General features: G+C 41.2%; 1 protein-coding gene across 1 annotated transcript; it reads left to right on the forward strand.

Annotated features, from left to right (window-relative positions):
* Positions 1-3896: 3896 nt before the first annotated feature.
* On the forward strand, positions 3897-8631 carry loxl5a (lysyl oxidase-like 5a; the record flags this gene model as incomplete). The annotated part of the gene is made up of 7 exons (XM_084354672.1): positions 3897-4884; positions 5594-5702; positions 6337-6474; positions 7174-7330; positions 7489-7584; positions 7898-8013; positions 8546-8631. 7 exons carry the CDS (start codon positions 3897-3899, stop codon positions 8550-8552), a joined length of 1611 nt encoding a protein of 536 aa, XP_084210798.1. The 3' UTR covers positions 8553-8631.
* Positions 8632-14578: the final 5947 nt, after the last annotated feature.

The raw sequence follows: 14578 nt of genomic DNA on the forward strand, positions 1-14578 counted from the left end.
TAGAGTCGTCCATTCTTGTTTTTACATCTCTTAAATGCCTGTTAAGAATAGAGATGCTGGATGACTACTATCACATGATTTAAACACATGCAGGAGGTGAATCAGGGCTGATCTGAGACACTGTGAAACAGGTTTTACAAGAAGTGTACATTAAGATTTTTTATTTTCATTTTTTCATTTTTAAAATTTTTTATTTTGAATTTTTGATGTGGATATGTGAGTTTCTGGCCTTTGTTTTGGATTCACAGACGTTCTCTCTAAGTGCGTCATAGGACATTGAGGTTTATCACCCACATGGAAAAACTCTCACACAGTGTCACAGCATGTACCCATGTACGTTATTGCATATAGTACCAGGAGTGGTGAAGTATGTACTCAAGCACTGTATTGTAGAGGTCATTTTATGCTTTTTGGGTTTTTGCCTTTCTTTTATTGTGTTATGTAGTATTTTTGTACATGTAGAAGATCTGCACACAAAACACTGCTCCTGCACTACCTGAAACGCCTGGTTTGGAGACGAGCCTTTACTTCCATAACTTATGTGCATCACAATGTAACAGGCATTATACAAATGTATATTTTTATATATTATTATAAAATATATACACTTCGGTCAGTCAGCAGACATACAGCTGATACTGCTGTAGCAGCTTTTAGCTCCCCACCTGTGGAACAAGCTTCCTGAATACCTGAAGTTTGCTCATAGCTTCTTTTAAATCTGTTGCTATTAATTTGCTTGCTTTTGTTTTTATTGTCTTGTAAATACAATTCTAACATGTTCTTAATGCTGTATTTTTAATGTATTTAGCATGCCCCTATAAAGCACCTTGAATTGCCTTGTTTCTGAATGTGCAAAATAGAAATAAACTTGCCTTGCCTAATGGGCAGTACTTGAAAATATTACTTTCCTCCACAGGATCTGCAAGTATAACTGAGGAGGTTTGGGCTGAAAGCCTGGCTTGAACCAGTCGCCGTTATTTGGGGAAGATTGCCACTTTCCCTACCAAATTTCCAGGTCTTATCTGAAAAGTCCTGCCTCTTTAACCACAGCCAGTGTTCATTGATGGTGTCAGATCCCACATGTGTGGTTAGTGCCAGGAGAGGCGGTGGTTTAAATCATGTGTGTCATCAAGTCAGGGATCAAGGAGTGTCACCATGCCACTGTGAGAGACCACCTAACATGCTGGAGGAATGGCACCATCCGGTTACAGCCTGCCTGAGCCAACCTGAGCTGGACCCTCATATTATATGTCCCAAGACTTACACACTTACGCAGAGCCACACACACACTCACCTTTACTCCTGTTTCTCGCACTCACTCATGGATTCATACTCACACAGATTGCTGAGAGGCTCTGAGTGCTTGCCAGGGTGTGTGGGTATATTTAGCGGGGGGTTCTGGTACAGGAGGTTTTATACACTCAGACCTCCGCTAATCCACAGTGTGCTGTTTGCCTTTGTCACCATGCACTCGGGACAGGCGCCACACGACTGGCTACCAGTCTGTCTGCACGTCCAAGGATCGGCAGGACAAAACAAAGGAAAAGGTGAGGGCCTCTCACCTACTTCCTGCCAGTCACCAACCCCATCATCATGTGTAAACACCTGCATCCGTCCTCTGGTGAAGGTAGTTTTCTGTGCCTTTAATGCTTTATAGTAAGATCCTTGTAATTAGCATTAGTTAAAATAATAATGAGGCCCTTATAGTTCCTTGTAAGATGCTCAATAACATTATCAACCTGCGATTTAAGTGTTCATAACAGCATAACATGTTTTTTATTAGATTATAAGACATTTATAAGCTCTTATAAGAAAGTTGTTAACAGTTTATAGAACATTATTAAACCTTTACTAAGCTAAACTAAACGGTTAATTAGTGAATGATAAAGAATTTGTTAACCTTAATAAGGCATTGTTCTCGCTAGCTGCTAATAGATGGATAATTCAAAATGTATTAATCCTAATAAAGCAAATAAAAGCTTAGTAAAGGTTTCACAATGACATAATGTATTAATACATGTAATGCTATTTTAAACAATTATAAGAAACCCATAAGGCTTTTATTGGCATTCTTAAGCATCCATGAACAGTTTTAAGTTTCTCATAAGTTATTGTAAATGTTTATGATGCTATTATTAACACTTAAATACGCTTACTGACGTTCACAAGCACGTTATAAGGACTTTATTATGGAGGACTGAAACTGCCAAAATCAGAATTAAATACAAAAATCAATACGTAAATAAATATAAAAAATAATAAATCAATGAATAAAATGGAAAACTAAATGAGCAAGTAAATAATGAGTTGAAATGATACAAGTTAAATAAATACAGAGGAATATCTAGTATACGTCACATTATATGAATTAATTAATGCCTACAGCCCAACATATTGATACATTTATTACAGTTTCAGTCCTCCATAACTTATTACTTATTAAATAATGCTTTCTACAAGGACCTTAATATAAAGTGTTAAAGTATTGTGTTTGTTTTCAGTCAGTGTAGGCTAGACAGTCCCATTCAAGAGTTGGAGATGGATACCTAAACGGTCTGCAGCCTAATAAATGGAGGATGTGACGTCATTTAAAACTCTACAGTGACTACAGATTATAAATAGAAACTCGACCTGACTTTGAAGTGCATCAGGCGTGAAGATATGAAGAGGAGGCATCCTCTGAGAGATAAGATAGGTGTTGTGTTTCTTAATTACCCACTGAAGGACTCACATCATTACAAGGTTTTGAAGTTAATTTACTTCAAGGTGGGAATCATTAATACAAGTTCCTTTGAGCCAAATCAAGAGGTTTACCTTGATCCCCAAATTTGGGAGCAGAACCTTACAGTAACTTAATCCTCATGTTTATTTTTGGCTGTCTTCATTCATGTTCAAAGCTGAAATATCGGTCTGTGACGTGTGGACACTCGTTTAAGTCACGAGACTCGGATCTAAAAATAGTTTTGAGCTGAGCATCAGCGGAGAATTGAGTCAGTGAGGGTCCACTGCCCTCATGTGGTGGAGAAGTTGACCTGGCGTCAGTGTGGAGACTCAACAGGTGGAATACAGCCTGTTGAATGCAGGGAATGAACTTCCCTACAGATGTGAGCAGGACTCATTTTTTCCCCGTCACCCCACTTGTACACAGAGCACTGCTCGCTTGGATCGATGCAATCCTAATGTACTTATTGAATCACGTCTAAACACTGTGATAATGATCTTAATTTCAATAAACTCCGTGCGTCATGACGCACTGAGCTTCATGTAAAACCCAGACTGTTATTTTGGATATTTTGGATTGTGTTTTAATAAACTTTTATAATAATACATTTTATTTATACTGTATTGCACCTTTAAACATATTTTACAAAGTGCTTTGACCATCACGCAAAAGCAGGAAACTCAGGAAGACAATATTAAAGAATAAACATTCAACAGTTGAGCCAAATTACAAGGAAGCCTCGTCTAAGGTGAGTTAAAACAAGAACTCATCATTACAAGAAAAGGAATAAAAGTGATAAAACAGGCAAAATCAAAGAAAAGGAAGAGAGAGAATGAAAAGAAGTAATGCAAAAACAGAACAATATTTTATGGATGTAGCAATAAACTGCCACTTTTTCTCCATCTAGAGAAACCATCCAGTTGATGGTGGTGAGATGGTTAATCTGAGACATGAGTGCGGCTCCTTGTTGAGAACTGGGCGGATGAAGCATTTTTTGATGAAACATTTGAAGACGTCTCAACCCAAACTCTCTCTGCGGTGATGCTGTGCGCAACTGCGTGACGGAGTCGTGTGTGTTCAAAACACCACCCCATCACCCATGTCAGGCTCAAATGTTCATCGTTAATGTCTCAGTGTTGGAGCTCTTCAGCCAGAGACACCATCACATTTAGCCATGGAGAAGTCTGTGCTTGTATTGATTCTCGTGTTAGATGTTCTGGTGCGTTTGGGTACCGGTCAGCACCATTTACGCGCACGTGTAGAACCTTGGAGACACCGGATTCAGTGGGAGAATAACGGGCAGGTGTACAGCTTACTGAGCACGGGGAGTCAGTATCGCTCACCTGCGCAGGTCCGAAGAGGCACTCAGCTCTTATTGACAACTAGAAACAGTTTAAACCGACTTCACCCTCCTGTTGCGCTCAGTAGATCCTCCATAACCAGATCTAGAGACCTCGAGGACGCAGCCGGGAGACACTCTCAACAAAACGACGTCAGTCAGATGGATACGGCAGTTCTCGGTGCTGATGCGGGTCAGTATTTACTCTCTGCGGGTCGACCCGGGGAACGCAGTCAGACCGAAGCGCGCCTCGCAACTTCTGGAGAGGCTGCGGGATACCGTTCACAACAGGCACCGTCCAACCGCAGCTTCATCCAGGAGTTCTCCGGCAGCGGGTTCCCACGAGGAGGACGGAGCACACCTGGAGATGACGCTGGTGCACAACAGGCCACTGCGTCTCCGGTGAGGTCGCCTGACTTTGCGCACAGCCGAGGCGACAGGACGAGATCCGAGAGCCCAGAATCACCTGCCACAGCTGGATGGGTCAGCGTGGCCGAGGAGGATCGAGGGAATGCACGTCGCATCCAGCAGCAAACCAGTTTAGGAGACGCTCGCAGTGCGCAAAGAGCGCACCCACTGACCAGAAACACACCGGAGTCAAACGTCTCTCCCACAGCGCTTTCCAGCAACTCTGTAGAAATACACTTTCCTCGACCGAGGCAGGATACTACACGGGCTGCGGACACGAGTGACCCGAGGGATCCGCACAGTATTCATCACAGGAACTCGGTTTTCTATGATGTTTACCCGCCGGACCGCAGGAACAGGGTCACTGTGCGCCCTCCACCAGGGCCAGGCTATGGCACCAGGTTCTTCCACAACGGTGAGACGTTATAACTGAAGTGTTTAAAGAGTAGTAAACCTGACACAGTGTGAACAACAATAAAAACAAAACAAAAATAATAAATGCATTCCTTTGTTTTTGGTAACAACCTAAAATCACAGTCTGAATATTCAACAATGGATTACAGCTCATTCTCGGTGAAGCAGCACCACAGATGCCTCGTGCTCGTTTTCAAAATGTAAGCCCCCTCTTCTCCTAATGCATCTTTAATGAGACTGAGAGTTAATGACAAAACTAATGTCTCCAGTATGAGAGCCTCTGAGCAAAATTCAAATTACATGGTTGAGTGACAGACTGGGAGCAGGTCATTATCCACTATAAGTTATAATAAAGTATTCAAGCTCTCCTTTCAATAATCCGCTCAAATATGCTATTAAAGTATTTGATACATGGAGTTTAGAAAGTAAAATGACTTGTTTGACATGATGCATTCACAGTTCATTAACAACATAAACACTGCAGTTGTTTTTATTTGTTAAAATGTGTCAGACCTCCTTAGTAAAACCAGCAGATGTAGACTTTTTCCTCAGAGATTATAATTAAAAAGCTTCCATCTTTTTTCTAGAGCAAAAACTAAAGACCCCAAAACAGTCAGACCACCTACTTTTAAAAAGTCTTAAGGAAATTTGATTCCCTTGGCTTTTCTTGACTCATGCATGTATTTACTTTCTTGGTTTTGTTTCCACAGGCCTGCCAGACTTGGTTCCTGATCCTTACTACATCCAAGCTGCCTCTTACATCCAGAGGGTGCAGATGTACGCACTTCGCTGTGCCGCTGAAGAAAACTGTCTTTCCAGGTGCGCTTATTTATTTGACATACCACCACATCGATCAAATCAAAGTTAACTAGTGAAGACGCAAGTAGGTTTAGATTCAGTCTGGGTTAACTTTTTTATGACTCTCGTGTTGCTCTCTTCTGTGTGATAACATTTTATACCTTTAGACACAACATCTATTTATTTACACAAATAAAGGCAGAAATGATGAGAATCATTTAGGATTTCTTTGAGGTTGCCACATTAGGATGTGTGTTGGACTTAGTCCCATTTGGAAGTTGCAGCTGAGTGACAGAGCGGCTGGACACAAACCTGGCAACCGCCTGAGATTCTCTCCTCTGATCTGAGCAGCCACTTTGCCAAGTAAAAGCCCTGAAATGAAAGGAAAAGGATTCCTGAGGTAAACTCATAAACTACTGAGACGAGACCAGAAACCACCTCTGTGCCTTCAACAGTAAATCACCATTATGTAAACTGGTCGGAGAAGCAGTTTTATGTGCAGTGAAGTGTGTGGGGAGGATAATGTCATGTAAAGACACCACAAACAAAAAGGTGATACGAGTCAACCTCAGCTGCGCACTCGGTGGCCTCTGGTTGCAGCGAAGACACTCAAGGTAAACTTGGCTCACTCTCTTCCTGTTTTCCTTCCCTTCAGGTCTGCGTATCATCCGAGTGTGAGCGACCTCGACTACAGAGTCCTGCTGCGGTTCCCACAGCGAGTGAAGAACCAGGGAACAACAGACTTCCTCCCAGTGAAGCCCAGACATGAGTGGGAATGGCACAGCTGCCATCAGTGAGTTCAAAACACCTCTCAGTCCATTCGCAATGGTATCAAGGATAATGCACTGTCAAAGCTAACATCACATTAAATCATCAGATTTGTATGTCTTTTTAGTACCATGATGCAAAACTAATGTGAAGTATTTAACCGTCGCTCAGGAAGTAGAGGGTTCAGTCCCAAACTCCCTCTTCTGTCCACTCATCAAAGTTTCCTTGATGCTGAACCTGATTTGCTCCTGATGTTCAGTCCACCATCTTGCATGGTAGCTCACTGTCATCAGTCTGCATGTGAATGAGTTAATGAGAGGCAATTTGTAAAGTGTTTTGCATAAAAGCGGTGAATAAATGCAGCTTTTTTTCATTTGGTCAAATTAACACAACTGTCTCGTGTGCTCCGACGAAACAGCAGAGAACAGAAAACTTCTCGAGGCCAAATCTTTTCTGAATAAACAACCCAAGCTCTATTTGATCATCAAAGAGCCTTGTTTTGTTCCTTTTTTTGGTGCTTTGGAGTGTATGATCAAACGACATTTTAGATGTGAGAAGATAAAAGACCCCACAGCAGCGTTTTTTAGGAATACAAAGTGATATGCACGAGATGCAATATGATGCAATATGAATAACATTCGCTATCTCTGTCAAAATACCAATAAGCTGATGAAGACAACAAAAAATGTGACTTCAGCAACACATTGTCTGTGTGTATCTGCAGACATTACCACAGTATGGAGGCCTTCAGTAACTATGACTTGCTGGACATCTCCACCGGACAGAAGGTCGCTGAGGGACACAAGGCAAGTTTCTGTCTGGAGGACACGTCCTGCGACCCGGGAATACGACGACGCTTCGCCTGCACTGTTCACACACAGGTTCTTCTTCCTGGTCTATGATTTACTTATTTCTCCATCCAATTTTTCTATTAATTCATCGGTTAATTCATACTTGTTTAGTTATTTCATTTTTTAAATTTGATTCAATGATGAGTCATTATTGTATTTTCAGTAATATAAGTTTGTATTTTTTTCAGGGGCTCAGTCCCGGTTGCTATGATACATATCACGCCAACATCGACTGCCAGTGGATCGACATCACTGACGTCCCACCTGGAAACTACATACTCAGGGTGGGAGTGTACAGATGCTTTATACGGCAGTGTATTTATGCCACACCAGAAAGAGAATAATGGATCACGATCATGTTTTAATGTGAAACGTTTATTGTTATTAGGGGTCGACCAATATGGGTTTTTCCAGGCTGTTACGGATGCCGATTATTAGAAATCCAGCAGACTGAAAACAGATATTTTGGACCGATATTCATTTGCAGTAATGAATGAATGAACAATTTACTCAAGTGCTGTTCTTAAGTACAATTTTCAGGCACTTCACTTGAGTTTTTATGTGCTTTTCGTAAAAATGGTATCTGATGTTTCTCAGGTGACAGTGAACCCCTCTCAGCTGGTTCAGGAGTCAGATTTCTCCAACAATGAGGTGCTCTGTGACATCCGGTACACAGGAGGCTACGTCCAGGCAAGAAACTGCAGGATCACTGGGTAAGTCAGCCTCATAGTGTTCTCACTCCTTATAGACACGGCGGCCATTTTCCTCTGACATCACACTCAGGGTGGGAGGTTCAAATGTCGTGTGCGTGTAGCATTCAACCACATTCTAGCTAACGTTACTGTTTGATAAGATTTATACGATTTAATACGATTAGAAAAGGTGTAAAATAATTCAGAAATATCAACACACATCCTGGAGACGTTTGTCTAAACCTGGAAGTGAAATACACAGGATGTAAACAAATGATAATGTTAGCTAGGAAGTGGTTGAATGCTAACATCAGCTCACGAGTAAAATATTTTTTTACCTTCAAATATGGCTTTTTCCCTGTTCATCATCATTTCCATTGATAATCAACGGCTTCGTTCTTTCCATCTGGTATCCAGCTCTTCTATATAAATCTATGATTCCTACCTGGAGTGTGACTTTGGAGGAAAATGGCCGCCACATGAATAAGGTGTATAGCTGGGACCAGAAGTTAAAAGAAGAGCTCATTGTTGATGTTTGTTCTTCGTTTCACAGAAGCTGACCTGACTCTCCCACAGGCACACTCAATACCGTCTTGTTGCTCTGAATTTACAGTTGCTGCAGCTGTTTTACATTTAAATGTTTGCTACTATATAAATTAATCTGTTCGTATTTATGTCATATGATATATTGTAGCTACAGCCAGGCTAACTGGATGTTAAGCTATGTTGATTTTAGCAATGCAAGACTGTACTGTCAGCTGTGTGTGTGCAGAGGACTCGAGGAAAGCGTGTTAGCTTTACAAATATAAAGAAAACAAGATATTTAGTTCACCTGTACGACTGAATTTGGTGCTTATTTTGAAGAAAACAGTGGTGCTGTTCTCCCCTGAAATGTATCAGCATTTTGTCTTGTCAGAGATTAAATATCCTCTGTCTAATTTAGACCACATACGTGAAGGATTTAAAAGTGCTGTTAAAATACCTAAAACAGATGCTTTCATGCATACACTTCAAACAGTATGATGAGTATCATTTCTGTGTATATTACCCTTGCACAAATGTATAGTCTGTTCTTTTAAAATCTGGTGAAAGGGTTGATTGTTTCAAAGGTTTTCTGGATTTGTATTATGTTTTATAATAAAGTTTTAATTGTTTATTTTGGAAACAAAAAGTGCCATTGAAAACTGACGTCTCTTTTAAAAAGCTGGTGTAAATAATCATTACCAATTGCGTAATTTGAACAAACGTTTAAACGGCATGAAGTCATCTCCACTGTCCATCACAGGCTGAGTGTCATTAGTGTAAGGAGTGGTGCATTTCTAAAATGCTTCTGGAATAACACACCTCAGAGAAATACCTGAAATATTCCACTTAGCATGTTTATGTGACTCGGAAATGTCCGAGCTTCACACCACAGGCCTGCTGTTGCGTGTTTGTCATGTTGTGTTAGAGTGGATGAGTGATTGAGAAAAACATTTATTCACCTGGAAATAACTCCATGTGAGGTGTCTGGGAATGTCTCGCTCTATTTACACTTTGTCACAGGATTTGTTAGGAACACTGTCTGACTGTTGCGTGGAAATGTATAAATAATCACCACAACTATTACACAATTCATTCTTTTTGCTCTATGTGTGCACTGTTCTTTGCTGTCCAGAGCAAACAGATTGCTTCACCGTCTTGTAATGTTAAATATACTGTAGAGCAGGTAAACTTGACTGTATAACTCTTGTGTTACAGTCTTACTCTTACTCTGCAGAGATAAATTCTTATTCTTCCATTTTTGTACTTTCGTAAAGTGAGAGGAACTTTCTCGCAACACCTTGTTGAAAGAAGGAAAAAGTTTCAGTGTTGTTTATGAGGTGAAAATGCAGGCAGATGGGTGCTGAGGTCGTGGAGTAAATTTTCTCCAGTGCTCTGCAGCATCTGTTACTGCGCCAGACGACTCACCTCCCTCACAAGGGGGTTTTAAGAGTCTGTTTTAAAACAAGAGTGTAGGTTTGCTCCTTGTTTGCTGAACTGATGAGTCCTCCTCCATCTGTTATTGTACACTTCAGGAATCAGACTGGATATTTATCCAAACTGAACCCAAACATTTGCCCTTTTTTGTGCTAAAGCTGCACCACTCTTGTGGTTGAGTTCAGTGGTTTCCTTTCATTCCACCAACGTAACTTTACTAAAACCACAAACAAAAGTGTATTTTTTAGGAGTTTTTGTATCACAACTCTTTAGGGAATCAATTATTTTCCCCAAACATGTCATTTCAACAGAATAACAGGACTTTGTGTGCAAACGCTAAACAAAAGAATAAAGTTTCATTTGTCTTTGAGTCTGTCTTTTCAATAATAAATCAAACTGAATGAGATCAGAAGCAGCACTGGGGAGTGCTGCAGTTTGTGTCTGCACAGGGAACAAAGTGACTGCCACACAGTGTCCCTGCAGTCTCGCCTGTTGGCTCTGACGCTTGTTGACTGGAGTCTCAGACAGTCAGGACTCTGGGCACGGCCTCACAGACAGTCAGCCCGTGATAAGGTTGGTTTCTGTGGTGCTGCTGATGTCAGCAGTTTGCAGTCAGGTTTTCCTGGCCGTCTGCGGATCTGTGGAATTTCTCTCCTCCTCGCCATCTCCAGCGGGGGCAGGCAGGGGCGATCGGCACCCCTGCCCTTCCTGCACGCCCTGCAGGCTTAGCACGTCGGCCGGCCCTGAGCAAACAGCACCTGGAGCGGCGGAGGAGGCTCTGCCCTGACCCTCCGTCACACTCAAATTCACATCAGTGGATCACCTCGAGGCTTCTCTGACCAAAGATGGTGTGGGCTCAACAGAGAGGCCATGTTTGGATAAGAGGATGAGTGAAATGGGTTCAAGGCCAGTGTGATGTGGATGAACTGTGTGTGGAGCACTGAGATTCTCCTCATCATCTGATACATTCCCATCTTTTGCATCCATTCAAACTTTATCATTAGAGGGATGGTAAGCCCTCAGGTGTGCTACTTTACTTAAATAATTTAAATTTGCCTCAACTGAATCAGCTACCACAGTATACTTTGCTGTATTCATAACTGGATGCAGCGTACGTACACTTTTGTTTAGATTGTCCTGCCTGCTCAGAAAGTTGCCTTCATCATTCATCATTAGCTTAACGCCCAGTTATGTGTCATATTGCATTTCAGTAGCGAAAGACCCTGAAAATACTGCACCTGTTTCACTTTATTCAGTCAGCAACTGATTCTGAATCAAAATGTGACAACAGGAATTGTATCAAGTTGTAGGATTCTCAAAAATCCAAACTCTCATCACCTTATAGTTATACTTATAGTTGAGTGTTATGAGTGTGTTAGCAAACAAATGTACAACTCACACATCCAGCAGCTACAGAGCAACATTGTGTGCAACAATGTCCAACATTTACTCTTCTTTTAGCTCTAGTTCATTCCCCACAAACACCTACAGGAAATCTGGCTCGTTAGCCAGCCCAGTCATCAGGATATACTGTTAACAGTCAACGTTTCTGCAAACCACAGACACATCCGAGGTTGACATTTGTACCAGACTTTCAGATCAGGAGGTGGAGGGGATGGTGGCGTTACACCTGGGCGCCAGTCTGTATTTGTTTTTTGTTTCCTGAACCTAACTAGAGCATAAGCACAGCGTCGTGAAAAGAGAGAAATAGAAAATCGAACATAAACAAACAACAAAATAAAATAAAAGTTCCAACATGAAGTATTCAGTTTCAATTTATCTGTGATTGTGCAGATATTAGTTTGCTTACATTTATTCTGGCGACTGGGTTGCTTTGGCAGCTAAATGCGCTGCTATGTTCACCAGCTAGTCGTTAACCTTGTCTGTCTGCTGTCTGATGAAGAGCAGGTAGTGTACAGAGGGTTGTTGGAGTTTCTTTTCTGGAAACATCTGCCTGCTGCAGCTGGACACGATGCTGATGAGAGAAAGCCAAAACAATGAGCTAAAAGAGGCAAAAACAAGACAAGAGGAACTGCAGTTTGTTTGAGCGACAATCACACATATGATTTGATCCATTGTTAATATAAAATACTTCTTCATACATTTGTTCTCCTTGTGACTATTATTCAAAATAACCTGCTGTGGGTTTGAACAAAGCTCGTTCACATAGTGTTCAGACCTCATTGTAACAGACGTGCTGAAGAGTCTGCGGTTCTCATGAGATGAATCCAACTGTGACAGAGTGATAATCAACACGATGATATAAATCAGCAACCTTCAGATTTCATTTAACACTTTTAGATGATGATGAAGTCACACAGCAGCTCCGTGAGAAGATGGATAATAATAGCTACATACTGTGACTAATCATCTAGTGATTTGTAGCCATCGTGGTAATGATGAAGAACATATTGGAGAGTAACTCTCCTCCGACAGGGCTGATTCGTCTCTCTAACAGCTGTTCAAAGTGTTGAATTAACTCTGTTTATTAATCTAGACATACATAACCACTGACATACTGAAGTGTTGCTTTTTTTAAGGCTCCCTGCTGTGTAAAGTCTGGAGTACGAGCCATTACTGAAATAATTTGACGCCAACTCTGCATTAATGTTCTGTTTCCCCGTCTGGATATGTGGTCTGTATTTACCTTTTAGAGACCTGTTTGTTTATAGCAAAGAGTAGAAGCTGTTTGTGGAAATGACTGAATATTTCTTTCTCCTCCTGGTGTTACACATGCAGCCGAGTGTCTGACATCCTGAAAAAGGAAACAATGTTTACCTGGGCAGGAAAAGGACCCCCTGAGTCTGAACATTTACCCATCATTACAGATTTAACTGCTCTGCCCATTTGAAATAGAAGAATGTGTGCATAATGACCCCTGTACTTTTCCTCCCGGGGCTGCTGTGTAAATATTCAAACACTCAACAGGCTGTCTGAGTGGATGCATGCTGTTATTAATCCTGTTATTGTATTATTTTTGGGCTGGGAAGTGGGATCGGGCGGGGAGGCGGCCCGGGTGAGGCTGCGAACAGGATGAGAGGGGGAGGTGATGGAGGGGGAGGGTGAGAGAGGGCGGACAGGTTATTCAGCTGAAACCATCCGGTTATTTTGGGGTCTGAATTTGCTCCTAAATGCTCGTATTGCTTTATGGGTTTGACACATGAGTGTCAGACAATGTTCAGGTGTCTCCAACACATGTTCGTCTGTCACGGCTCCGGAGGCGTAAAAACACACATACATGCAGACACGCAGGAGAAGACATGAGGCTGTTTTTGTCTGCTGCAACACAAAATGTTCTCCTACTGTGAAAAAGAGAGGAATGTGAGTGTACAGTGTTTGTTCCTGAGACCTGGCGAACATATTTTATGTTTGTTAGCAGGCTTGCTGACTGGCTTCTTAGAAAATGTGTATCTCATAGTTTCTATACAACTACTATAATATTTTGTGCAGCAGGTCTAAATACAAGAGGCCCAAGTATTTAAGGCTCATCACAGAGTTGTTGCTTTTATCAGAGGATACCAAAAGATCGTGAACTACTATAACATCTTTGTTGAGCATTATTGTCTTGATTTGGGTACATTTCTGCTCAGTCCAAGTATACCTTGATATCAAATTAAAAGAAACAAAATCATCTTTGTTGTTTTCTTTACCACACTCCCCACTCCTGTTACAGTGTGACTTGTACCCTATAGGCAGTATTTAAATGGTTGACAAGTTGTGTTATGCAGGCAACAACCTCAATTCTAACAGCTATGACTATGAATACATAGCTGATCCAAGCAACAAAACTAGGCAGTAGATATAAGCAGACTGTGTGGAAAACCTCATGATCGGGAACATTATGTTGTGCCTGGTAAAATCCTCTATTTATATTTTTCCATCAAAACCACCACATGTAGCTCTGCAGTAAAGAATGATTGACTGAGACGAGATGAGATGACACGCTATACTGATATGAGAAAGGTCAGTGACATGTTTATGCATCACATAAATGTGGGAAGACGAGATTTCCACTCTGCCCTCTCCCCTTTACACCTGCATTAGACATCCTGGGCTGCAGTCTTATGTAAGAAAGAGACATTTAACCAAACAGAGGGTTTGCATGTGAATTAAAGGGTGCTCTGTAGACCTCTATGACCTGCTTTCCCTCTTGGACAGACCATAAAGTTACAGTTTTGATGACAGGTGACATTAACTATAGTTTGTGTGATTAATACTTTAACTTTTCCAAAAACAAAAACGTTTACTACTTCCCTGGAGGCTTCAACTTTCACATTGTCATAGTCAGTAGATGGAGTTTGCTCGGTTGTCATGGGGATGGATCGGTCAATGTCAGCTCACTGGATCACATTAGTAAATAGGCTATATGTAGATGTTTAATAAACAGACATACTCCATCTCCTTTACAGCGTTAGAAACACATGTACAAAGTTGGTTGAACGAGGGCGACATCGTGTGGCCATAAATAGTAGCGTTACAATCAATAATGTACTGGTACTTTTAAGTGTCAATATTCAAAACAGTTGATCTGTAAGCTTCAGCAACCCGGAGTTTATTTTGTATACTCCTCTTTTTCATGCTTGTGTTTTAAAAAAAATATTTAATCATGGTTTGTTTTCTTTTGTTT

The sequence above is a fragment of the Pagrus pagrus genome, assembly GCF_965226575.1.
Source record: "Pagrus pagrus genome assembly, chromosome: 6".
Lineage (NCBI taxonomy): Eukaryota > Metazoa > Chordata > Actinopteri > Spariformes > Sparidae > Pagrus > Pagrus pagrus.